Here is a 27,661-nt window from a genome sequence, read left to right as displayed (position 1 = left end):
CAGTGGGAGAGTGCAGAGAGATTTTGAGAGTCCTTTTACCGTGTTTATTTTACTGTATGGAGTTTTTTTTTTTAAGTCTCAAAAAGAAGAAAAATAAGCAGAAACAATGAGAAAACGGCCTTGCTACACACGGTTTGGGTGTGAAGACTGATTTATTGCCATTAGAGTTCATTCTCTTTCCTGTTTACTTGATAGGCAGTCTCGAAGGGCTTCTTTCTTCAAAATAAGTAAGTGAGTGAGTCGGTATATTTGTGTAGAAATCCCTGTGGATAGCTGACACTTGTGCGTTCAGATTAAAAATCATGTTTAAAAATGTCCAATTTTAAGTGTATACTTCAGAAGTTTCCAGAGGAGATTACATAATTTTAATTTAAAATTATATTACATCTTAGTGACCTCACATAGACTCACGTGTTCATGATTTTATTTTAAAAGCTTTAATTTTTAGAAAAATTGGTAAATCATGACGGTAAGAAATAATAGCCCTCGTAAGCGATTTCTACCATCTCGATTAAAATGGCAGTCACATTTTTTCCCAGTTACTTTTAAAGTAAGGCCGATAAGAGAAACTGATCATATGGGAGGCGTTATTGAGAAATCTGAGGTCTGCTTTCGACCTGTTCTTAACCTCACACCTGTTCAGAGGTTGGTTTAAAGAATGGCATAAACGTCTCTTTTTTTTAATGTGGGGAAAAAAAAAATACTGCCTGAAAACAATAGAAGTAGAGCCCCCGAGTGGTTGAAAGTTCATCATTCTGTCTCCAGAGACTTCAACCTCATTTATTTAATAAAAATCTTCATTCCTCCTATTTAGTTTTTTTTTCTTCTTCTTCCTGGGGAAGCAGTTCCATTTCCTCCCTTTTCTTACGCGCTACCTCTTTTGCAAGTGGAAAAACAGTTCCAGAAAGTGAAGGTATCAGCCAGGTATCACACTAGTTTGGAGTATTTGTTGTTGCTAAGCAAATGTTAAACAAAACAATATTTATTTTTTGCTTATCTGGAATACAAAGACCATGTGGTGCGTATCTAAAAAAAACCTAAGTAGTTAATTGCATGTTAAATTCCTTTCCTCTTTGGCTGCATAAACAACTGAGAAAATATTTACCTTCTCTGTCATGCTGGATTTATTTACGACTTTGTAACTAAAACACAGAAGTGTTATAAATTGAAACTTTAATCTCATGATTGACTCATTTTCTAAAAATTTATATGGTTTCAGTCTGTGGGACAGCTGCAACTCTAGATTTCACTGATTTAAAACACGGGGAAATTATAGGACTACCCGGGTTGTTTTTATAATAGAGCTCTTTGGGCCAAGTCACCGGCTTTCATTTCTGTCTTGGTTTTCACGAATAGAGCTATACTTTTTTTGTTTTTTTTGACCCCCTGCAAATTTACATGGGTTAGATATAATGAAATGAAAATCCAGGATATTAGGAGTTTTTCCTATACCAAGTAAACTGTATATTTTAAATGATGCACATGTGTCTTTTAGATTTTAGGCAGTTTACATTTCAGGAAGTGGCTTCTCTGGTGATTCTCTAAGTAAATTATGTTCTCATCCATGGCAAACATGAGCTGTGAGCAGGACGCGGGGACCTCACTATTATTCATGGAATGACAGTACCCAGAGGGGCTTGCTGCAATGCCTTTTTACCTCTGTGCCTTGTGACCAACAGAGAAGCCAAGGGCAACATTAGTAAGGTAAGGAAGGCTCCCCTTGAGTGATATTAATTTTACGTTTTAATTATATTTTGAGTAGGAAGGAGTATATGCACATGCCTGAAAACCGCAAGATGTAAAAACGTGAAAGGGTCCGTGTGTAACGTCCCTCCTGGGCTCCCGTCCCCCTGGCCCTCCGCCTCTGTCCATAGGGGTCCCTGGTGTTCCTGTTGTGTCTCACATACTGACCTGGAGTGGAAATCGCTTCTGTGAGATATAAAGATACATCGAATCCGCAGTGTCAGTGACGACCTTCCCTCACCGCGCCTCCTGCCCTGTCTCCCAGATGGGTGGACGCTAGCCTGGGCAGTTACAGTTCTCTTAACGAGTGTCCCCTTACCGACGTTCCCTCTCTCAAATCCACACAGCTATCTGGGAGATCTTTTCTAAACGCGCATTCGCTTGTAACACCCCTTCCCTTAAAACCCCTCAGTGCCTTTCGCTGCTCTTGAGCCAGAGGCCGAAGACCTTTGCCGCCCACGGGTTCCTGTGGGGCCTGGTCAGCCCAGCCTTGTCCAGCTGAACACAGCCCCTCTTTGGCTTCGGGTTCTTGGCACTCACTTCCCTCTGCCTGGAGCACGTTCTCCTGTCTTCTCACTCTGCTCTGCTGGGAATGTCACTCCCCCCGAGCTCGCCGGTTCCTCTGTCGCCCACCCTCACAGAACCCAGTTCTTTCCCTGCGTGTCGGTCATCCCGGTTCCTGATTTCTCGAGGTCATTTGATTACTTTCTGTCTTCCCGAGGGGAGTGACGTTCACATAGCAGCAGGGCCCATTTCTATCCGTTCATGATTCCTTCAGGTCACCTGTGCATGGTAGTGCCCAACAAATGTTAATAGAAGGTGTTTTGTTTTGTTACCGTCTTATTGAGGCGGAACTTACATGAGATACACAAATCTTAGTGCACAGCTCCAGGAAATCTTACATCGGTGTATACCTGTCTCATTGCTACCCGGGTCAAGATATACACCGTTTTCAGCACCTGCTTCTAGGAGGCCCCTGCAACCTGCCAGTCAGTATTCCTTCAACATACCTTCCCCACAAGGTAACCACCAGCTTTGCCTGTTTCGAACCTGAGCTAAGTACCACCGTGTGTTAGGTACTCTTTTGAGTGTAGCGTCTTCTATACGGCATCGTGCCTGCGAGATCCGTGCATCTTGTTGCCTGGTTTAGTGACCTATTCTTTTCCATCGCTTTGAAGTATTCCATTTTTAATATGCCGCAACGTACTAATGTGTTCCACTATTGACTGACATTTGAGTTACTTCCCTTCTGGGGTTATTGTGAATAAAGTTCCTGCGAATATTCATGTATATATCTTTTGATAGACGCAAGCATTCATGTCTGTTGAGTATGTAGCTGGGAGTAATTTGGGGGATACTTTAGCTTTACTGCAGCTCCCGCCAAACAGTTTTTCAAAATAATTCTGCGGGGTTTGCACACCAACAGGCAATGTTCGGATGCACCGTTTGTTCCACGTCCTGTCCAATACTTGATATTGTCAGTCCTTTTAATTTTAGCCACTTTGGGAGTACGGAGCCATATCACATTGTGGTTTTAATGTGTTCTTTTCTCATGACTAAGAACTCTGGGCACTTCTTCTTATGTTTATGGGCCGCTTGAATGTCCTCTTTGTGTAAGCATTTTGGCTCGGATGTGGATGAGTAGGAAGCCATCCGAAGGTTTCAGGTAGAGGTCAGATAGAATTTGGAGTATAAGAGCGGGAGAAGAGTCAAGAGTGATTGCGAGGGTTTTGGCCCAAGTGGCCAAAAGGAAAGCGTTGCCTTTAACGTGGAGAGGAGACTGTGGGAAGGCTAGGTCCTTGGGGCAATCAGGAAACCGGTTTTAGGAATACTAAGTATGAGATGCCACTAGTCAAACGAGAAGTTGTCACGTAGCCTGGTGGATATACAAGTCCAAAGTTCAGAGGAGCAGTCTGTGCTGGAGATAGGGATTTGCAGTTATCCACACATAGATTATATCAAAGCCAACGGACTGGGTGAGATCACCCTTAGGAGTGATGAGCCCTGGGCCATCATTTAAAGGGCTGGAAAATGAGGAAGGACCAACACAGAAAGAGAGAAACCAATGAGTTAGGAGGGAAATATAAGAGCGCACTGTCCTGGAAACCAGTGGTCTCATTTGGAACGTATGGCAGTTGGATGGGGTAAGCTCAAAACCAGTCGCACTGAAGAGCCTGGGAGTTGATGAACGGGGAGTAGGAAATGTGACACGGGTTCACATTAGTTTGCAAACGGACGGGCAGCGTTTCTGTTTGTTTATTTGTTCCTGGGACTCTGCGTGGGGGCGGGGCCGGGACGCCCATTCACTTTGGTACTGAAGCTAAGAAGCTTTCCAAACTGTGGAGTTGTGTTATAGGGACAGAAGAGGGAAGATTAAGTAATTTACCCAAGATGTTCCAAGCAAGAGTAGTGTACATGTTGCGTCGCTTTATGCGTATTTACTGTCGTGAAATAAATACCAGATGGAGCCAACACTTAAATAGAAAAAAATAAGCCCTTATCTGCCTCCTTTTAGCCCCTCTTATCTTCTCTTTCGTTTAGAGAAGGATAGTAGGTTAAAAAGAGATGGAAGAAATTACAAATGAAAATACAGATGAATGGATTTGACCACAAAAATTTTAATTTCTCTCAGGAAATATGAATAAAATTCACAGACAAGCATACTGGTTTTCAAAAATTGCAACACTTAATGACAAATGGTTTATATTGTTGCTGCATAAAGAGCGCATACAAATACAAATAAAAAACGGGCAGAACAACAACCACAACAAAATCCCAACGCTCCCCCCAAAGGAAAATAGGCATAGAAGTCAGTCACAAAAGAAGACAATGCAAATAGTTAATATAGATCTACAAAAAAATTGTTTGACTTTCTTGGTGCGCGAAAGCATGCAAATGGAAATAACAGCAAAATGACACGTTCACTTATCATATGACTCCACATTCTATTAAAAGACAACACTAGTGATTGTATTGATACACCGATGTAGATATTTTTATTTTTGTTTCTAGGAGGAGGAATGGGTTTGGCAGGAGGGATCAAGAACATGGAAGTCTACAAAAGCCATTAATGTAGCCCTGAGGAATTTATTCTGAAGATATACATAGAAAACCCAATAAAGCTGGACACCTGATAATTAGCACATCTACAAGAAATTGGAGTCCAACATTGGAGGAAAGGTTAAGCAAGCCGTATCGTACCCTGTGCTTGTCATTAGGCCTGCCCACTTAGCACTGTGCTATCTCTGACATGTGGTAGAATTGCACATCTTTGCTCTGTGCAGTTAGTTGTGGCCACGTGACTTGATCTGGCCAAAGAAATCGAGCGGAAGTGATGGGGCTCATTGCTGGGCTGCAGCAGTTAAGAGCCACTGCGCACTTGTCCACATTTCCTCCCTGTTGGCCCAGCAACCAATGACCTTCCGGGTGGTGGAGACTCAGAAAGCCTGGGTGCCTAAGTGCTGCTGACGTGAGAGGAGTCCGCTCACCCGAGAGAGATGTGTCGTCTGCTCAAGGAACAGATCTTTGCTGTTGGAAGCCACTGAGACGGTAGGATTCATGTTACTGCCATCGTCACTTAGTATATCCTGACTCGTAGAGGCCACACGATGAAGTAATATACAGCCGTTAACGTTCACAAAGAATTCTTAATATCAGGTTAGTGAAAAGCATCTAATAAAATCATAGATAGTGTGATTTTTGTCTTTTGAAAACCGAAGGGAGCTTTCACATTAACAACTGTTTATCACAGTCACGGATTACGGGTGAGTGTCAATTTCCTTTTTGTATTTTTCATTCCGATTTTTCTTTAAGGAGCACAGACTCCTTGTAAAGTTGGAAGGGCAGACACGCACACACACAGACACACATAGCTTCAGTTGGCTTCCAGTGACACAGGCGTTCATTCAGTTCTTTCTGTGCCATTGAAGACATAAAGGCCATTGAAATGTCAGTGACCATATGGCCCTTCCTTTCCTCAGAGCCCAGCTGAGAGGAAGGAGCAGGGCCGAGCCTGGATTAGGTTCAGAAGAGAAGCTCCTTCTCCCCATGGCTTGAGTTCTGGATATAAAATTCACCACACCTGAGCCTGAATACTTTCCCTCCCTTCTTCGAGAGATCTTGGAGGTTGGGAATGCAGACTCTCTTGTCCCGGAAAAGGTACCTTCTAAAAGGGATGACTTTCGAGGTGATGCCCAGCGTCTTCACAGCACCGAGCAGTTTTTCACTGCAGGGTACTGTGCGAAAGTACCATGGCAGAGAACGTAAAAGAGAAAGTGTGTTCTTCACCTGGACAAAAGTTACACGGACGTTAATAAATGAAAATGAATGGATTTCTTTGCAACCGAGTCCGTAATGTGATTCTCTTACTTTCCCAGATCACCTTGAAGTCCCAGGTGTCTTTACTAGGATTAAATTCAATCCTCGATAAAATGTAGTTTAGACTTGGCTCATTCGTGTTCGTCTTCTTCCACGGGCCTTTCTTGCTGTGTGCCAGGCACAATGTGTTGATCCTACGTGCAGAGCAGACGGTAGGCTGGACTCCTATCTACGTGCCAAACTGAGGCCTCCCCCGCGCCCGCCCCTTGTGTTTTCCCAGGCTCCGTCTGGTATTCACCCTTTCTCCTCTTGCTCTGAGACTGTGCCCCAGAACCCTAACTCCTATCCCTAGCTCTTGTTCAAGGTTCCGAACCCAGTTTTCGATATTGTAGAAGAACTACAGTTAACTATGGATGCGTATGTCTTGTCCATTTGACTATTGTAGCCTTAAAATAAATCCCTAAGGGTGAAATTGCGTAGCCAGAAGATACGTGTAGAGTTTATGTTCTGGTACACGTCGCAAAGTTAAAATCCAGATGGCTTTTCCTTGATGACCCCAGTTATGGATTTGATTTTAGTTTTTGCCAATCTGATAGACCACACATACTTTAATTTATTTCTGCTTGCAATTCTTTTACTGCCGGTGAAACCAACAGCTTCCCCTGTGGTGTCTTACCATCCAGTAGGAATTGGATTTTGCCTATTTTTGTCATTTTCCCATCTTTACGTTCATCTTTTTGTTACTCGTTTTCATAGGGTCGTCAGCCTTTTAGTCTTTTTGTCATAATCTTGTCCTCCCATTTTGTTATTTATCTTTCAGCTTCTTTTATGATTTTTTTTAACACTTAGAAGGTTTTATGTTTGTTACTTAGCTTGATGGCAATAAATGTTGTTTTGAGTTAAATCTTTTAGACTTTTCTTTCAGTTTTTTGTCAGCCTTCAAGAGAGCTTTCTGGCCTAACTGCATTCAACTTTCTGTCCACATTTTCTTCTCGTACTCTTGTGGTTTTATTTTTCATGTTTCAATCTTTGACTGTTTAAGTTTGTGGCAGTGTTAAGGGATGAGATTGGAACCGGCTTTCGTTTCTCTAGTTGGTTTTTGAATAACCCGTTTTTCCCTACTGACTTGAAAAGATGCCCTCTGTGAGATGCGAAGTTTTCCTGCACGACAAGGTTTGTTTCTAGGCTTTCCATTTCAGGGGTTCTTGCCCAGACTGGATAATCATTTGTGGAAGTTTGGGTGTTTGTTGTTGGTTGTTTATTAATAGAGATGCCTTTGTTCCTCTATTTACGTCATCTACCTATTCCCGTCACCGTGTTGCACGTTTCTGACATTCTTACTGGAAGTCCCTCCTGTATCTTATTACATGAATTCCTGTTTTAAGATTTTTTTTCTGTTGTGAATGGATATTATATATCCCCCAGCACCTTTTTCCAGCTAGTCTCCATTGGTACGTAGAAGTTATTTATTTTCGTTTTTTACTTTTGTGGCTGACAGTCTTGATGAACAACTGACTGTTTTCAATACTTATTTACCAGGTTTTAGGGATTTTCCAGATATGTTTCTATATATGTTTATCTATTTATCTACATCTATATAGACATAGACAGATATACATATAGATACATATTTATATAGATACATATCTCACAGCACATGTAAGTAATATTTTTGCCGCCCCTTTCCAATTTTTATGCGTCCGTGTGTCCTTGACTGGTGCGGTGGCTGAACTTTCAAAATAATGCTGAATAATAATAGGGAAGTTGAGCATACTTGTTTGGTTTATGGTTTTAACGAAATGTTTTAGGTTTCACCTGTGATTTGAAAGAGGCCAGAGCGTGTGAGGGTCAGAGAAAAGAATACTCCAGGATAGTCACATCTTCAGATTACAAAGGTAGGAGTGAGAAGGTTCCGTGAGGAAGTAGGAGGTCCGCAGCTGAGGTTCTGTGTAGGGGAAGGAGTCTGAGTGAAGGCGTCTCCCCCGTGGAGGGCCAGGTTGACTCTGCCTGGGAGACGGTGCAGGAATAAGGTGGGTGCGAGGCTTCGGGATCAGATGGCCTAGAGCCAGTCTTAAGCATCAGATCTTCATCTGTAAGATGGTGATATCGAACCCACTATGGTTATCGTAAGAGTGAGAGAATATTTGTCAAAAGCACTTAGCCCAATGCCCGGCACATAGTAAATGCAAAACAGATGTTAAACATTATTAGTATTGTGAGTGTAGTAAGTGATCACTGAAAGGGGACGTTTTTTTTAAATTTGGATGTAGTTGACACAGAATGTTACGTTAGTTTCGGGTGTACGACAACACAGTGATTGGACGCGTTTGTACGTGACCCTGTCCTCATCACAAGTGTAGCTCCTGTCACCATACGACACTACGACAGTACCATCGACTGCGTTCCTTCGTTGGCTTTTTTATTCAAAAGGAGGGACTTAAATGATCAAAAATGGCATTTGAGGAAGAAAATCACATCACTTGCACGTAGGATGGGTAACAGATGAAAATAGATGGGAATCTCGTGTGTGGGCCACCTTCTTTTGTCGGTGACTTTTGAGGGTGATCCCTGTTCCCGAAAGACAGCCGGAGGCCCCCCGAGGTAAGGCGCGGCTGGTTGCTTGAGTAGCGCTACGGTGGCTTTGCGCCCTTCTAGCTGCTCTCCGTGCCCATATGTGGTTATTGACGTGTGAGAATAGCTTATCTTGGTGTCTTTTCCACCTCTTTATATATTTAATAATGACAGAAGCGAGGACCCAGCTCGTTGCTCGCTTTAATATGCCTTATTTTCAGATCCTTAACTTACTGATGGTGTAGTCATTCTTCTCACACGTGTATATTTTTATGTGTCTCAGGGAGGCTTTGAAATACTTGCTGATTTATGGAGAGTGAAAACTCAACCAAACTTTCTCGGCACACTTAGGAAAACTCAGACTCTTAAAAGCTAAAATCAAACAATATTTGAGATGATTTATACAATTTCAGCAATAACTTTTTTCCACTTAAGCCCAAGTACAGTCTAAACAACCCTTCCCCACTGCTAAGTCCTTTAAACGAGAGCAGTGGAGGTCTATAAATCAAACGGTAGTTTACATTTGTTTCACAACCACTTTTTGCAACCTGTTTTCCCTCTTAAAACTTAGTATATTCTCCAAAATGTTCAGCCAGTCCTATATTGAGATTAAATTAAAGTGAACAAAGAAATGTACAAAAAGATTTTGGAGAATAATAGATGGCCACAGTTTAGAAAAGCACAGTATTGAAAATGAGTAGAGTAATGCTGGACGCTGCCGAGCTGGCTCGTTCTAAATAAGAGAATTCAGCCGTGAGCGGGTTTGTCTCCATCGTGAGGAATCAGCACAGTCACCGTGGTGGAGTTATCTCAGATTAGTCTGCTGGCACCGATCCTAAGAATCCACAGGGCACTTTAATCCTAATTATGTTTAATAACCTCTTATTTTGAATTAAAACTTCATAATATTCATTCCACATATTCGTGAGTGGCAAACAGAGTTCTCATGTGCCCTCCAGCCAGCTTCCCCAGGGACGGTATCCCCCATAACCAGAGTGCACACGGTTGGATCCAAGAAACGAGTACCGACACCGTGCTGTTTGTTCCGTGTCGTGAATTACTTCGACACCCTGTATTTGCTCGTGATGAGTACCTCTGAAGCTTATTGTCTTTTCTTTCTCTGAGAGTGGTTAGCTAAAAGCAGTTCATAATTTTAATCTACAGCCTACGACTCCTTTTGTTCTGTGTAGATGATAAGCAGAGTTCACGAGCTCCGTGAACACCGGACCGATAGAAGCAGAATCGGTAGAGACCGGCACATCATTTGAGAGCCTGCGTCCTGATTATACGTAATGTTAGAAAACACATCAAAGTGCTAAATGCAGAGAGGCACAGAGGTGATTTATCTCTTCATAAACTACTTCCCTGCAGGTAAAATCTAGCATATGCTGTGAAAGCACCCATCTTAAGCTTTCTCATCTGCTGGCGTATCCTTGGCTTCTCTCTCTACTTAGAGTAGGGCTGGTTTCCTTACCTGCGTCCTTGAACCGTTAACGTATTGACTTTCAAGTATTTTGACCAAGCCCACAGGAAGGAATGCATTGTATTATGATGATGATACAAATATACGTATGTACGTTTAGGGGTGTGTGTGTGTAAAAGTGAAGCAAAGTACCACGGACTAAAAGTTATCCTAACTATGTGCATGGTGGTCCAGTATTTTCTGTTCTGCATTTTCACTTTTTAAATGCTGGTCACAACCTACTCTGTTGGTTTCACAAACCACTAGTAGATAAGGGCCCCACAGTTTGAGAAACACCACGTTCATTTATCTTCCCCCCCCCCTTTTTTGCCTCTTCTACCCTCCTTTTCCAAATCAACCATAAAACCTTTCTTAGAAACAGAGATTTTGCAACTCAATTACTGAGAAATAAAACTACAGCTCCTATTTAATCCCAACAGTATCATCTCTCCTCACGGGGGTTAATTCATTTGACAGACATCGTCTTTGGGGAAGAAGAGTATGTATAAATAAGCTAGTGTGAAAAATGATGCATTGTGATGCTGTGAGAACTCTGTTACAGACACAGAGGTGTTTAATCGTGCCTCCTGGTGTCAGAAATGGCATTTTATCTCTGCTTAGTTCACTCCAAGTCAGGTTTTACCTCAGGTTAAGGCAGTGTAGCGGGGAGGGAGAGGGGGACAGGGGAGGTATGATGGGGACAGAGGATGGTGAGGGAATATGCTTGTCTCGGGTTGCCTGACGACAGGCATGGGAGGTATGGGAGCAGGGGCTGGGGGCTGGGTGTTGAAAATGAAACTAAGATCAAACACTAAGGAGTCCTGTGTGTCTGCACAGAGGCTTATACATGATCCTGGAGGGAAAGGGGAGACCCTGGAGGTTTGAAGTTTGTCAGCAGAGTAGTGGCACAGGCAGGGATCAGCTATAGGGGAGAGTGAAGGTTTCAGTATCGAGCATGGGTTGGAGGGCAGAAACATTGAAGCAAGCAGGGGTAATAATAGATGCGAACAAATACAAAAAACATCGTGGATTTTACCAGATAAGATACTGAAAAACATGCATTTTTATTTGTAAAAATGATCTCTTTGATCATTTCGCTAACATTTCACTCTCTCCTGCCTCAGCAGTGCATTCACAAATCTTTTCATTAATATCTTTTACCCAGCATTTTAGTTGTTTCATTTGGGACTGTTACTTGAAGTATCAAACTGAAGCCCCTCCGTCCGTCTTCTCCCTTCCTTCCTTCCTTCAGTTATTCCTATTCAGCGTTTGCTCTGTGTTCCATTCTGGGAGATTACCTTGCAGTTTTTTTTCCTTGCTACCTTTTTCACTACTGTTAGTTTAGTTTTAGCTTTGTTTTTTGCTTTTCACAATTATGGTTTTATTGCCAGTAAATGCTGCTGCTTTTTCATAGCACCTTGATCTTGTTTAACGAATGTGATTCTTTTTGTCAGTGTATGTATATGTGTATGTACACACACACGCACATAGGTCCTGCCTTAAAGGTCTTACAGTCTAGGCAGAAGATGATAAAGGTCTAAATCCAGGCATTGATGTTAGGCATCTGCATCAGGGAAGAAATTCAAGAAATCTATTGAGCTACAAATTTTCAGGACCTGAGGGTACATCGAAGGTAACTGGAGATGAGGAATCACAAGGCAGAGCTGATCCTCAACCAGAACAAAAGCATCTAGGAAAACCCCACAGTTCACAGTCAGTGCTGAAAGTCTGAAAGCTTTCTCCTAAGACAGGAACAGGACAGTATTGGCTGCCATCACCACTTCTATTGAATATTATACTAGAGGTTTTGGCCAGAGCAGTTAGGCAAGAAGAAGGAATAAAAGAAAGGCATTCAGGCTGGAAAGGAGGAAATAAAATTACTTCTGTTGCAAATGACATGAGCTTGTATGTAGAAAATCCCAAGGAATCCATAAAAAACTATTCGAGCGAATAAACAGCTTCAACAAGGTTGCAGGATAGAAGAGTAATAATGAAACTCAACTGTATTTCTATACTCTAGCAACAGACAGTCCAAAATTAAATGAAGAAAATAATTCCATTTGTAATAGCATCAAAAAGAATAAAGAACTCAGGAATGAACTTAGCAAAAATGTTCAACATTTGTGTACTGCAAACTGTAAAACATTATTGAAAGAAGTTAAAGAAGCCCAAAAGAAATGGAAAGACGTCTCCCATTCATGCACTGGAAGACTCGTCAAGAAGGCAGTAATCCCCAAATTGATCTACAGACTGAAAACAATCGTGAAATCTCAACTGCCTCTTTTTTTTTGGGGGGGGGGGGGGCACCAAGACTGAAAGCTGGTAAAAAAAAAAAAAAATCATACTGAAATGCAGAGGATCCAGAAGAGCCAAAACGATCTTGAAAAAGAAAAGTCAGAGGGCTCACCCTTCCCAGTTTCCAAACTTGCTACAAAATCTGCAGTTATCAAGGCTGTAGAATTCCAGGAGTGACCTCGCCCGACCGGCCGCGTAAGAGACAAATCTCGGCAATTAGATAGCTGCCCACAGACACAAACGGACCTGGGAAAGGCTTGGAGTCCACTTAAGAATGTTTGGCAACGCAGTGGAACAAAAGAGCCCTGAGAAGAATCGCCTCCGAAGAGAAGGAAGACGGCTTGGCTTTGCGGGCATCGCTCAGCGCCCGCAGGGAGCTCCCCAGCCACACCCGAGAAGCAAGAGCTGCGTGAACGGCCCGCTTCCTCCGCCTCGCGGGGCACCACACGAGGGTCACGCGTCAGGTGCGCCCCACCTACGCTGGCAAAACCGAGGCGTGTGGAAACAGCAAGGCCCGAGGAAGGACAACGGGCTACCGACAGCAGCCAGGAGGTCGGAGCGATGGTGGGTAACCGTGACCTTCCCTGCAGACAGATCCAGCATATTCTGCCGCCAAGACAGGGCCCAGACGTGGGCCCCCTGCAGATGTCCCCAGCGTTTGCCCCACGGGTGTTCGTGTCTGTGGACACCAGCCGCCCGAATCTCGCCGCTCCCTTCCCTCCCCGACTGGAGCCCTAGAGCTCCACCAGCCTGGGCCTCGGAGGCTACGTGAGGGCAGCACGCCAGCCCTGACCCTCGCCGCCGACCTCCACGGCTGTGTGCGGCACTCGTCGCCAGCCTCCGCTGTGCGCACCTGCCTGGGGTGAGACATGCAGGCCTCCGCAGCTACCGCAGGCCTAGACCGGGCCCTGTCTTTTGTCACCGGCCGTGCTCCGATCATGCTCACAGGCCGAGCACCGATCGTGCTCACCTGCAGGTCGCCGCTCCTGCAGGGCTGCCAGCTGCGTGCCCGTGGCCCCCGTGACCAGTCTCCACTGCGGTGCACGTGCCCGGGGAGAGACCCTCCGGCCGGCGGCAGCATGCCAGCGGCCAGGGCCCCCACAGCTGCCCGTGAGCCCAGAGCCGGCCCCGACCCTTCTGCCTGCCCTGCCGCCTGCTGCTGCACGTGTCCGCGTCCGGCCCTCGCGACCACACTGGCACCTGCGGCTGCTCCCTGTGACCGAGAGTTCACGCCACCGGGTCGGGCCACCACTGCCGCTGGCTTTGGTGCCTAGCCAGTGTGGATCTGGAAGCACCACTGAGGACCCTGAGGCAGCCGCCTCAGACCCTCCCGCCTCCCACCCTGCCACACCTGGTGGACCGCCTCAGTCAGGACTGGCGCCTCTCCAAAGTGACCTCCGCCCTGGGGAGGGGGAGCCCTCCCCCCAGCCTGCCCACCGGCACACCCACAGCCGTTGCGGCCGGGCCTCTCAGCCGGCTGCACCAGGGGCTGGCCCCTCTTGCCAGCGTGCCCACAGCAGGTGTGGCCGGGGCTCTGAGCCAGCCTTGCTGGGGGCCGGCCCGGCCCACCAGTGCTCCTTCCGTAACCATGGCCTGTCGTTGCCAACAGATGGGCTGGGGTAGAACCGGAACAAATAATCCTATTAATTTGTACGAAACCACAAAAGACCCTGGATGGCCAGAGCAGTCTTGAGAAAGAAGAACAGAGCTAGAGGTATCAGCTTCCAGATTTCAAGCTACAAAACCATGGCGATCAAACGGTTGGTACTGGTACTGAAAACAGACACAAAGATCAGTGGATCAGAACACATAGCATATATGGCCATGTAACTATGATGAAAAAAGAATACACAATGGGAAAAAGACAGTCTTCAGTAAATGGCGTTGGAAAAACTGGACCACTGTTTTTTTAAGTTTATTTATTTATTTTGAGAGAGAAAGAGAGAGTGTGTTCATGGGGCAGAGAGAGCAGGAGAGAGAGAATCCCAAGTAGGCTTCGTGCTGTCAGTGCAGAACCCTACATGCAGCTCGATCTCACAAAGCGAGAGATCATGACCTGAGCTAAAATGAAGAGTCGGCTGCTTAACCCTGAGCCATCCAGGCGCCCCTGGACCACTTTTGTATACACACAAATGAACTGAACATGGATCGAAGGCCTAAATGTAAGACCTAAAACTCCTAAAGGAAAACATACACCCGAAGCTCTTGGACATCACCCTTAGCAATATTTGTCTGGATTTGTTTCCTCAAGCAAGGGAAACAAATGCAAGAATAAACAATCGGGACCACATCAAGTTGGAAAGTTTTTGCACCGCAAAGGAGACCATCAACAGAATGAAGTCAACCTGCTGAATGGGAGAAGACATTCGCAAATGATGTATCTGATAAGCGGTTAATCTCCAGAATATATAAAGAATTTATGTATATCTCAACACCAAAAAAGCAAATAATCCAATTAAAAATGGGCAGAGGAGGACCTGAATAGACATTGTTCCAAAGAAGACATGCGAATGCCAACAAACCCATGAAAAGATGCTCACTATCGCTCATCATCAGGGAAATGCAAATCGAACCCACAAGAAGATACCACCTCCTACCAGTCAGAATGGTAGAATGGCTAGTGTCAAAGAAACAGTAACAAGTGTTGGTGAGGATGTGGAGAAGAGGGAGCTCTCGTGCACTTCTGGTGGGAACGTAAGTTGGTACAGCCCCTGTGGAAAACAACCAACCAACCAAGCAAACCAACAAACAAAAGGAAACAGACTCATAAATACAGAGATCAAAGCCAGTGGTTTCCAGAAGGATGAGGGACGGGAGGAATGAGTGAGATAGATGATACAAACTTCCAGTCATAAAGTAAGTCAAGGGGATGAAAAATACAGCATAGGGAATATAGGCAATAACGTTACAATTTTTTACGGTGACAGATGATAACTGTACGTAGCTTGGTGAAGATTCTGTAATTGAATCCCTATATTGCAAACCTGAGATTAATATGATATTGCATGTCAACTTTAGTTCAATTAAAAATAAAGAATATCAATCCTTCTCACTCTTCAAAGAAACAGAAGAGGAGGGAACACTTCCAAACTCTAGACTCTTTAAGGCCAGCATTACCCTGACAACAAAACCAGACAAGGACACCACAAGGAAAGAAGATTACACGCCATTATGCCTGATGAACATTGATGCAAAAGTCCTCAGTAAAATAACATTAATAGTAATAATAATTCAGCAAACTGAATTCAACAGTACATTCAAAGGATCATAACACCATAGTCAAATGGGATTTATTCCAGGATGCAAGCATGGTTTGACATCCTCAAATCAAGTAGTGTAACAAATCACATTAACAAGAGGAAGGATAAAAATCATGTGATTATTTCAACAGATGCAGAAAAAGCATTTCACGAAATTCAATATCCTTTGATGGTAAGAACTCTCAATAAATTGAGTATAGAGGAGTATAGAGGGAATGTAGCTCAACATAATAAAAGCCATGTATGACAAACCCACAGCTAATGTCATACGTGATGAAAAACTGAAAACTTTTTCTCTAAGCTCAGGAACAAGATAAGATACCCCACTCCCATCACATTTATTCAACATACTAGAAGTCCTCGCCAGTCTTTAGACTACAAAAAGTTAGACTGATCAATGACTTCAGTAAAGTTGCAGGATACAAAATCAATATACAAAAATCTATTACATTTCTATATACTAATAGTGAACTAAAAGAAATTAATAAAATAATCCCATTTCTAAGTGGATCAAAAAGAATAAAATACCTAGGAATAAGTTTAACCAAGGAGGTGAAAGATTTACATACTGAAAACTACAAAACCTTGATGAATGGAATTGAAGAAGGCACCAAAAAAAAAAGGAAAAGATACACCATATTAATGGATTAGAAGAATTAATATCATTAACATGTCTATAAATACCCAAGGCCATGTACAGATTTAATGCAATTCCTGTGAAAATTCCAATGGCCCAAATAGTCAAAGTTCTTCCTGAGAAAGAACAAAGCCAGAGGCATCACATGTCTTGATTTAAAACTATACTACAAAGCTGTAGTCATCAGGGCACCTGTGTGGCTCGGTTGATTGAGTGTCCAACTCTTGATTTTGGCTCAGGTCTTGATCTCACGGTGAGAACAAGCCCCGTGTCGGGCTTCGTGCTGAGCATGGATGATGTTTAAGTTTCTCTCTCTCCCTCTGCCTCTCCTCTGCTCACAGTCGCTCTTTCTCTTTCTCTAAACAAGCAACCAAAAAAGCTGTAGTAATCAGAACAGTATGGTACAGGCATAACAGCAAACACATAGACCAACGGAACAGAATTGATCCCAGAAATAAACCTCCACATATGTGGTCAACAAATATTTGACAAGGGAGTCAATAATGAGGAAAGAATACGTGATATTGGAAAGGCTGGATAACCACATGCAGAAGAGTTAAATTGGACTGTCCTCTTAGAGCACTCACAGAAATTAACCTGAAATGGGTTAAAGACGTAAACGTCGGAACTGAAATCATAAAACTCCTAGAAGAAAACAGGATAAAGCTCCTTGACACTGGTCTTGGCAACAATTTTTTTATTTGACACCAAAAGCGCAAACAACAAAAGCAAAAAGTAGTAAGTGAGACTACATTAATCTAAAAAGCTTCTGCACCGTGAGGAGACCATTAACAAAATGAAAAGGTAACCTACAGAATGGGAGAAAATATTTGTAAATCATATATCTGATAAGGGGTTAATATCCAACATATATAAAGAACTCCTATAACTCAATAGAAAGACCATGTTATTAAAAGATGGGCAGAGGATCTTGGGGTGCCGGGGTGGCTCAGTCGGTTGGGTGTCCGACTTCGGCTCGGGTCATGATCTCACAGTTCATGGCTTCGAGCCCTGCATCGGGCTCTGTGCTGAAGGCTCAGAGCCTGGAGCCCACTTCAGATTGTCTCCCTCTCTCTCTGCCCTTTCCCAGCTCGCACTCTGTCTCTCTCTCTGTCTCTCAAAAATAAATAAACATTAAAAAAAATTTTTTTTCATAAATAAAAGATGGGCAGAGGATCTGAATAGACTTTTTTCAAAGAAGACATACAAATGGCTCACAGGTACATGAAAAGTTGTTTGGTATCAGTAATTATCAGGGAAACACAAATCAAAACCGCAATGAGATATCACCTCACACCTGTCAGAGTGGCTATCAACCAAAAGACAAGAGACAACAAATGCCCAACATCATTGGTCCTTAGGAAAATGCAAATCAAAACCACAGTGAGATACCCTTTACTCACACTGTGATGGATATAATAAAGGAGATAGGCAATGATAAGTATTACCAAGGATGTAGAGACATTGGGACTTTGCACACTTCTGGTGGGAATATAAAATGGTACGACACTTTGGAGAACAGTTTGGCCGTTCCCGAAAGAGTTAAGCAGAGTTACCATGTAACTGAGCAATGCCACTTTTAGTTATACACTCAGTAGTGCTGGAAACACGTCCACACAAAAATTTGTAGGCAGATATTAACAGCAGCATTATTCATGATAGTTACAAGTGGAAACAACCCAGGTGTCTTTTAGTTGACATTTGCGTGAATGGATAAACAAGAATTGTATATCCATACCGTGAAATATCCGGCCATAAAAAGGAATTAAGCACTGACGCATGCTACAACATGAATAACTTTAAAAAAAAAAGTTTATTTATTTATTTTGAGAGAGAGAGAACGCGCAGGTGAGGGGCAGAGAGACAGAGAGAGAGAATCCCAAGCAGCTCCAGAGCCTGACGTGGGGCTCGACCTTATGAACCGTGAGATCGTGACGTGAGCCAAAGTCAAGAGTCGGAGGCTCAACCGACAGCCACCCAGGCGCTCCCCCACATGAATAACTCTTGAAAACATTATGCCACGTGAAGAAGCCAAGCACAAACACTATCTATTGTATGATTCCATATATACGAAGTGTCCAGAATAGCCACGTCCATAGGTACAGAAAGTAGGTTGGTGGGGCGCATGGCTGGCTCAGTTGGTGGAGTAGCTTTTGATCTCAAGGTTGTTAAGTTCGAACCCCCATGTTGGGTGTAGAGATTACTTAAAAATAAAATCTTAAAAAAAAAAAGTAGATTGGTGGTCGTCAGGGGCTCGGGGGGAGGAGAGAAATGCAGAGTGACTGCTGATGGGTAAGGGGTTTCTCTTGGGGGTGATAAAAATATTCTGGAATTAGTGGTGATAGTTGCACAGCTTTGAATATACTGAAGATCACTGGACTGTACAGTTCAAAAGGATGAATTTTATGGTGTGTGAATTTTACCTGAATTTTTAAAAAAAAAATTTTTTTAACGTTTATTCATTTTTGAGACAGAGACAGAGCATGAACAGGGGAGGGTCAGAGAGAGAGGGAGACACAGAATCTGAAGCAGGCTCCAGGCTCCGAGCTGTCAGCACACAGCCCGACGTGGGGCTCGAACTCACAGGCTGTGAGATCATGACCTGAGCTGAAGTCGGAGGCTCAATCGACTGAGCCACTCGGGCGCCCCAATATATTTATATTTTTAATAGTTTTAACCCAGTTTACATATTTCTAAGCAATAGCCCTGGGGTCTTTTAGCATCTGAATTAGAGGGTAGATAGGAATAAATCAGACAGTCAACTTATTTGTATGTTTTAACCTATATGTTTGTTTTTGTTTTTTTTTAATTTTTTTTAAATGTTTTTATTTATTTTTGAGACAGAGAGCATGAACGGGGGAGGGGCAGAGAGAGAGGGAGACACAGAATCTGAAACAGGCTCCAGGTTCCGAGCTGTCAGCACAGAGCCCAACGTGCGGCTCGAACTCACGGACCGCAAGATCATGACCCGAGCCGAAGTCGGACGCCCAACTGACTGAGCCACCCAGGCGCCCCAAATTTTACCTGAATTTTTAAGAGAAGAGTGGGTGTTGGCATCATGCAGCCTTGGAGCAGGGAAGGGCTGCGAAGGTCACACCAGATGGGTTCTAGTCCTTTCAGGGAAGGAGGAGACTGAACTGGCCAGCTTGCCTCCAACGGGTGTTCTGGCTATTGTTATATGGAGTAAGGGTTAACTTAGTAACGTGTAGATTTAGAAGGAAATAGAAGGCCATCAGTTCATTTCAGCCTTAAGCTGTCACTTCGGGCCGGCCCTTTTGAAGATTACACCTTGAACTTTCAACCTTGGGAGATGTGAGAAGAGGAAAGTCAGTACATAACTCCTGTTATTATAGCATTATAAGATAATGCTAGCTCATGCTATTTTTATACGAAGTTACAATAATACTGAGGTGCTGCTTTTTTATAGTGACTACAAATTTTAATTAACGGTTACCCGATTCTTTGTATCGAACCCTTTTTTTGAACTACAGTAATATGTACTGTTTGTCGTTACCCAAGTTTTCCATATGTTTCAGCCATGACTCTGGCAGTTCCTTTTTTGTAAGAAATTGCTGAAAGCTGTTACGCCAGGAACTTTGGAAATTCCTGAGACGAGATCATCAGAGAGGATTGACGGCATGTCGATAGAAAGCAGGCAACCCTCGCGATGTCAGCGGATCCGCCGCATGTTTTATTTCTGTCCGTTATTCTGAACAAGACACAGGTGGTAACACGACCCTGCAGCGGACCTACTATCCCAGGCCCTGGGCTACACTTCAGAACATGCCATCACTTCGTGAACTGCTGGGGTGCCTTCACGGTATCTGCACAGGGGGCGCGAGAGGTGGCCACCGTGTGTTCCTGGAGGTGAAGGTGTTCACCAACTGTATTAACTCAGTTTCACCTTACCGGGAGCATGGCCCTCAGTAAGACACATTTCCTCATTGAACGTGTCTGGCTGTGTGCATCTTAGGCGACATAAAGTTCATAGAATGCCCTTTCTCATGTGATCTGTAGGGATCTTCCGCCGTGTGAATTAGAAGATATGTTTGCAAAGCCACGGGTGCTCAAATCCAGGAAGCCGAGTAATTATCGCTTGAAGTTCTTAGGTAAGGGCTGATAGGTAAACGCCAGTGAAATGAAGATGATATTGTGCGGACAGAAGACTTCACAAATTTCGGGGATGAAGTGTTAGGTCTTGGGGCGCGTTACCTGCATAAGGGTCCTGGATTCTTCAGTGTGAACTATATCCATTGGTTCAATCCTATGAAAAGTTAATAAAGGCTAGTGACAGTCTTTTTTTTTTTGGTGGCAATCTTAATTGTGTTTTATCACTCCAGAAATTCAGAGGGGTATGTGTGTAATCAGTAAATGATTTCTTACCTGTTTGTTGACATTGTTATGACTTTGGTGTTTATTGAAACTAGTTAATTATAGAAAGAGAATTTAGACTTACTGATGTTAATTGTGTCTAAATTACAGTAGCTTGATTCTAGTTTCCCTACTCTTTTTCTCGGCTTTTTGTGAATATTTTTCGGGGACACTGTGCTAGGCACAAGATGCAAAGAGGTCCATGGTATTCTCCCTGCTTGCGAAGGCCTGTATTCGTCGCTGACAGACAGAGTCATCCATGAAGGCCAGCACCAGACTTTGTCCTTACTTTCTCTCATCTAACCCACACAGCAATCCCATGAGGCAGATGTGATCACGGTCACGTGCTCAAGATGCGGCTTTAGGGAGGTCATAGCATCTGGCGATAACCATACGGCTGGTCGGTGCCTGGCCTGGAGTCACATGGCCCTTGTCACATTGTAATCATTCCCATGACACTATTTAGTGTCTGTCTCTCCAGTAGGCTGTGTGGCCAGGGGGGCCGTGTCCACGAATGCTCCCCTTTACAGCAGTCCCTGGCATGCCGTGAGCGTTCGGTGAACCTTGAAAAGATAGGTGATTTTCCAGCCTGTGTGCTTAACTGTTGGGTGCTGTGCCCTAGGTGAGGAGGAGAGGAATGTGGGCGTCTGTAAGGAGTGATGCGGACCCTTGCTGCTAGCACAGATCCCAAGGGCTCTGGGGATTCAGGGAGGGAAACACACACAGCCTCTCCAGGTTTCTCTATGAAGACTTTAAAAGCACAATAAAAACTCATTTGTACCTGGGATAATACTTTGAAGTTATTAAACACGTGTGTTTTCACCTTTCACCTCCATAAACCGTTCTCCCCTTCGCCGTTCCTGGTGTCAGTGGCAGTCCTCCCAGGTGCTGACCAGTGACGTGAAGGAAGACAGGGCCAGGTGTGGTTGTGGCATGGGGGTAAAGTGGCCCTGTGGCCGAGCCCTTGGGTCCAACCTCACGGAGATCCACTGCCCCAGAAGGCACTGGGGTGAGGCTGAGGCGTCAGGGAGGGGGGAACCGGGCCCCGACCACGTGCGAGGGCGTGTCGTGGAAGGTCAAGCAGAGACCTCCATGTTGGGCGTTAGGATGAGCAGGGACCCAGGGGGCGAGCGGGCCCCTCCGGCCATGAGGGCCCGGAGCTACCGGGGGCAGGAGGGCAGCAGTACAACTGAGGGGTGGCCTTCGTTGCCAGCCTCCTGATTGTGCCCACGATCAGCACTGAGCGACAGATGTCCCTTTTTCAACCTCAGAAAAGCCCTGGGCAGCGAAAGATCATTTGCACAGAAACTGAAGAGAAGTGCGGGCCCTGAGCCGTACACATATCTCTGGGGAAAGTGTCTGAGGCAAGCGGAAGAGCCAGGACAAAGACTTGCAGGAGTGGGAACTTCCCTGTTGTGTTCTCTGGTGAGCCAAGCAGCAGAGCGAGGAGGGAAGAGATTGGCCTGAAATCTAACAGGTAAGGGCTCTGAGGAAGAGATTCCAGGGTTCTGCTTGTCTGTTTAATGCCAGAAGTAGACAAGCCCATGTTTGACCTTGACGTCCCAGGCTGGGGATCTTGTCTGCCTGCTCGAAGGTAGGTTGGAGGTGTTGGTTCTAAACCTGTAGACCAGCCCGTCCCTTGGAGGAAGGAAGTGAGCGTCAAGCGGTTGCCCACACGGCCCGACTGTGTGCGTTCACTCCTCTGAGTTCCTATGTGGAATCCGTGGGTGATGCACCTGCTCTTGCATTTTCTCCCACGTTGAGAAGCTGCCGTCCGTTCTGCATCACTTCTTTACGTGGGAGCAGAAAACCCCACTGTCTACAAGGAGCACTCGTGTTTTCCGTGTTTGCTTTCATGGTTTTTGTCTCGCTGTAGACACCGACTTCTTTTCTCGAACTGTTCACAACCACAGTGAAGACAGAAGCAGTATCCCTTCTTTTTTTTTCCTTCAAAATATGCGTATGCTCTTTTTTTCTCTGTTCATTGAGGTATAATTAACAAAACTGTAAGACGTTTAAAGTATAAAACCATGGTAATGTGATACACGTATACATTGTGAGAGGATCCCTTTCCCCCGAGTTAATTAACACATTCATCACCTCACATATTTACCTTTGTCTTTTTTTTTTTTTTTTTTTGGTGAGAACATTTAAGATCTACTCTTAGCAAATTTCAATTATAGAGTCGAGTATGACTATAGTCATCGTAGTATGCACTCGATCCTCCGATCTTATCGATCCTATAATAAAAGTTTGTACTCTTTTATTATACGAAGCGTAATCCCTTGTGTCTGCTACCCCTGAGTAACCACTTTCTATTCTCTGTTTCTATGAGTTTGGCTTTTTTTTTTTTTAATAGTCCACATGTAAGTGATACCATCCTGTATGTCTTTCTCCGTCTGGCTTGTTTCACTCAGCACAATGCCCTCTGGGTTCGTTCATGTTGTCACGAACAAATATTTCCTGATGTTTAAGGCCAGATATTCCATATACTTACCAGATTTTCTTTATCTATTGATCTGTTAATGGACACTTAGGTCATTTCCATACCTAGGCTCTTGTGAATCATGCTGCAGTTAACATGGGAGTACAGACATCTGTTCAGGATGATGTTTTCATTTCCTTTGGGTACATCCCGAGAAGTGGGGATATGCCACTTTTCTCCAAGTGGTTTTATTTCTGGGCTCTCTATTCTGTTCCATTGATCTATGTTCCATTTCTTCAAGGTTATCCAATTTGTCGGTGTGTAATTCGTTGTCTCTTATGATCCTTTATATTTCTGTGGTATCAGTTGTAATGTCTTCTTTCATTTCGAATATTACTAATTTTTATCTTTTCACTTTCTTTCTTGGTACATCTGGATAATGGTTCATCTATTTTGTTTATTTAAAAAAAAACAGCTCTTAGTTTCGCTGATGTTTTCTATAGTCTTTTTAGTCACTGTTTCATCTGTTTCCACTCCGATCTTTGTTATTTCCTTCCTCCTGCTAACTTTGGGCTTAGTTTGTTCCTCTTTTTCTAGTTCCTTAAGGTATAAATATAGGTTGATTTTTTTCTTTCTTTTTTGAGGTTCTCCATCTTCAACCTGCTTTTGCAGTATCCCATAGATTTACATTTGGTAGAGTTTTAGTTTCTTGTGTCTCAAGAGAGTTTCTGATTTTTCCTTTTGGTTTCTTCTTTGACCTGGGAGTTGTTCAGAAGTGTGTTGTTTAATTTCCACATCTTTATGACTTTTCAATCTTTCTTCTTGTTATTAACATCTAATTTCATGCCATTGTGGTCAGAACAGATATTTGGTATGATTTCAGTCTTCTTAAATTTAGTACAGCTTGTTTTGTGGCCTATCGTGCAATCGATGCTAGAGAATGTTTTGTGTGTGCTTGAGAAGAATATGTATTCTGCTGTTGTTGGATGGAATGTTCTAAATGGTTTTTTTAAGTTTATGTATTTTCAGGGAGACTGAGACAGCGTGAGTGGGGGAGGGGCAGAGAGAGAAGGGGAGAGAGAGAGAATCCCAAGCAGGCTCCCTGCTGTCAGCACAGAGCCCAACGTGGGGCCTGAACTCACCAGCCGTGAGATCATGACCGAGCCGAAATCAAAAAGTTGGACACTTAACTGACTGAGCCCCCTAGGCTTCCCTGGAATGTTCTGTATATATATGTCTGTTAGGACCATTTGATCTAAGGTATGGTTCAAGTCTAAAGTTTCTCTGTGGATTTTCTGTCCGGGTGATCTGTCCATTATTGAAAGTCAGGTATTGAAGTTCCCTGCTCTTATTGTATGGTTGTGTGTTTTAGTCTTCCGAATGGTTAGTATTTGCTTAACGTATTGAGGTGCTTTCATGTTGGGTACGTGTATATTTATAACCGTTCTGTCTTCTTGATGAATTGACTCTGTTGACGTTAAGTAATCACCTTCTTTGTCTCTGTTACTGTTTTGTCTTAAGTTTATTTTTTCTGATGTGAGTGTAGCTATCCCTGTTCTCTTGTGCTTCCCATTTACATGGAATATCTTTTCCCATCCCTTCACGTTAGGCCTTTGTGTGTTCTTAAAGCTGAAGTGAGTTTTTAGTTAGCAGCATATAGTTGGGTCTCTCTAAAAAAAAAAAAAAAAAAAAAAAAAAATCCAGCCAGCCACCTTGTGTCTTTTGTGTTTTTATTTTTTAAGTTTACTTATTTATTTTGAGAGAGACGCAGAAAGTGCAAGCAGGGGAGGGGCAGAGAGAGAGAGCAGGACAGAGGATCTGAAGTGGGCTCTGTACTGACAGCAGAGGTCCCAATGAAGGGCTCAAAGTCACGAACCGTGAGATCATGACCTGAGCCGAAGTCAGATGCTTAACCAACTGAGCCACCCAGGGGCCCCTCTGTGTCTTTTAATTGGAGAATTCAGTCCATTTGCATTTAGAGTAGTTATTGATAGGTGTGGAATTACTATTGCCATTTTTGTCAATTGTTTTCTGTTTTTCGTTTTGGTGTTTTAATATCCCTCTTCTTTTGGTGGCTGTATTAACACCAGAGATGGTGTCTTGTCCCTACAGGGGTCCCTCTTGCTCTCCTGGGTGCCCTCCTGATCACAGAAGCCCTCATATTTCATGGCCGTCCTCATTACTTGACCCTGGGTTCCTTTAGAGTGGAGAGGAACCTACTTTTTCTCTTGAGATGGTACAGGCAAGGGGAGAAGCAGTGTTAAAGAGCTTTCATTCAGAAGAAAAAAAGCTAGGGGTGGCTGGGTGGCTCAGTCAGTTAAGCATCCGACTTCAGCTCAGGTCACGATCTCTCAGTTCATGAGTTCGAGCCCCGCGTCGGGCTCTGTGCCGACAGCTCGGGGCCTGGAACCTGCTTCGGATTCTGTGTCTCCCTCTCTCTCTGCCCCTCCCCCACTTGCACTCTGTTTCTCTTTCTCAAAAATGAATAAACATTTTAAAAATTTTAAAGAAAGAGGAAGAAGAAAAAAGCTAGCCTGTCTTGGTTCCAGTTCCATGCTTGTTGTTTTTCATTTATTATCTCATCTACTTAGATTAATGTCACCACCCGTATTTCATCTAACGAACACTTTAACAACTTAAACATTTGAATGAGTTACACCTTTTCTCTGCCAATAGACTGACTTTCGTCGGCACAGTCCAGCCTTTCCAGGGATGTTGTTTTTGTTTGGTGAAAGCTTTATCCCCCGCACTGTCCACATATAAATAAAACTGATAATTGAGGTTGGCATACTGAAGAGACGCACTCCTAGTTAGTATTTGGTGCATCCGTAATGGTTTGCCTGATGTTCGTCTCCACTGCCTGAAGACCTTTGGTCCGTTTGTTAGGAATGATTTTTTTTCTTCTGACACGGTCTTGTCTCCTTACAATACGCCATAATTCTGCCATGAGCACAGAAAATTTCTTCTAGTTGTCATTAGGTTTTGTGTCATAAACACACACATATGGCATAGGAGTCTTTTTGGGGTTAGAAAATTCTCATAATGGCACTTTGGGAAATTAGGTTTGAACAGTCATATGGAGAAGAACTTATGTAATGTGGATAAATATTTTTATGTATCGGAGAGCAGTGTTAACATTTTAACTTACTCTTATTATTATACTTAGGTTTAGTATTAATATATATAAGACGGCTTTGCCCGGCTGTCAAGCCACTCGTAGGTCCCAGAGGCCTCCCCAAGTCCAGCAGTGTTAACATTTTAACTTAATTGTAACACTTACTATCACTTGTAAAGGTCTTTCCTTTTTAGCTATAAAAGTAGCTGTGTGGTATGTTTTGATGTGTTTAAGCTGGTATGATAGAAATTAAGTTCTAAGTCATAGGTGTCAAATACACACAAATCATGCATAGGAATATGATTTAAGGGTCCAGAGTTTGAAATCAGGGTGATTATAATTTTCCCATTTGTGGAAAGCAAGTAGGTCCCATAATTTGATACTTTAGGATGTGTGGTGTGGAATAGCCCGAGAGCATGTGCTTTGAATTTAGAAAGACACCTGGCTTTGGATTCTGTGGTCATCAGTTGGAAATACAAAATACAGTGACTTCAATACGATAGAGTTGTTTCCTCCCGCCTGACAGGGCAAGGATGGGCAGATAGGGCTGTTGGGCTGGTGGTCCCTCAACACATGGCTTCAGTCAGGGTCTGATGCGGTGGCTGGTGTTCACTTCTCAAGGCTGGGGGAAAGAGGAGGAGGAGAATGAACCACTTTGTTTTGAAGGCCATGGTTGTACACATTACTTCCAGTCACCTGTGCTTGCTCGAATGTAAGCCTGGGAGATGGCGTCTCGGCCACCGCGACCGCAGCCTTGCTCAGACACGTTAAGGAAGGGGTGTGGTTCTGTTCCTAGGAGGAAGAGGGGAATGAGGAGGGGCCATTCAACCATCTGCGCCCATGGCCTCGACCAAATCACTCTTGCTTGATTCTATTTGTAAAACATAACTATTCCTAAAAATTAATGAAATCACTCTGAAGATGTCACCCTCACAACATTTTGTTGAAGAGACACTTGATAAATATAGGTATCCCTTCCATGTTTTCTTAGTTCCTCTTAGTGGCGTTTCTGAGTACAGCTCTCACCTTCTGATATAAACAGTGACGCACGCTTTCTGTTGCTGTGGAACAGATTACCGCAGGCTTGCTGGCTCAAACCGGTGCACTCGCAGTTTCTGTGCATCAGGAGGCAGAGCACAGCATGGCTGCGTCCTGTGCCTGGGCCTTCACAAGCCCACAGCCAAGGGGTCGGCTGGCTGCGGGCTTAGCTGGGGCCTGACCGCTTCGTCCAGGTCAGTGGCAGCGTTCGTATCTTTGCAGTGGTGGGACCCAGGGCCCCAACTTCTTGCCGTCAACTGTAGGACACCGTGCTGCCCGAGAGGCCACCCCTGTGTCTGAAATCCTTCCTCCCGGATCCTAGAGGCTTCACCTGGCTTCCTGCCGGATGGGCTTCCCCAACATAGCCCCTGAGTTCCTCAGGCCACCACGGAGAGTTTCTAGAGTCTGCTTATCAGACGAGACATTG

General features: G+C 43.9%; 1 protein-coding gene across 5 annotated transcripts in view; it reads left to right on the top strand.

The window, feature by feature from the left end:
- LOC122215613 (mitochondrial intermediate peptidase) overlaps positions 1-27,661 on the top strand; it is a 163,413-nt gene that overhangs the window by 101,182 nt on the left and 34,570 nt on the right. The window contains exon 17 of one of the 5 annotated variants that reach the window (XR_006200493.1): positions 4,756-5,292. The exons of 3 other annotated variants lie outside the window; for them this stretch is intronic. Coding sequence is in view for 1 of the 2 variants with exons in the window: in XM_042931335.1 (XP_042787269.1) it covers positions 9,822-9,899 (78 nt within the window). In the remaining variant the exon portion in view is untranslated. Of the gene's footprint in view, positions 1-4,755; positions 5,293-9,821; positions 10,655-27,661 lie in introns of those variants that run through there. One more of the 5 variants, XM_042931335.1, reaches the window with a different exon arrangement.

Source organism: Panthera leo, chromosome A1 (genome assembly GCF_018350215.1).
Source record: "Panthera leo isolate Ple1 chromosome A1, P.leo_Ple1_pat1.1, whole genome shotgun sequence".
In the NCBI taxonomy this organism is placed as follows: Eukaryota; Metazoa; Chordata; class Mammalia; order Carnivora; family Felidae; genus Panthera; species Panthera leo.
The sequence above is the reverse complement of the archived record's forward strand: the minus strand, read 5'-3'. Positions and strand labels throughout refer to the sequence as shown.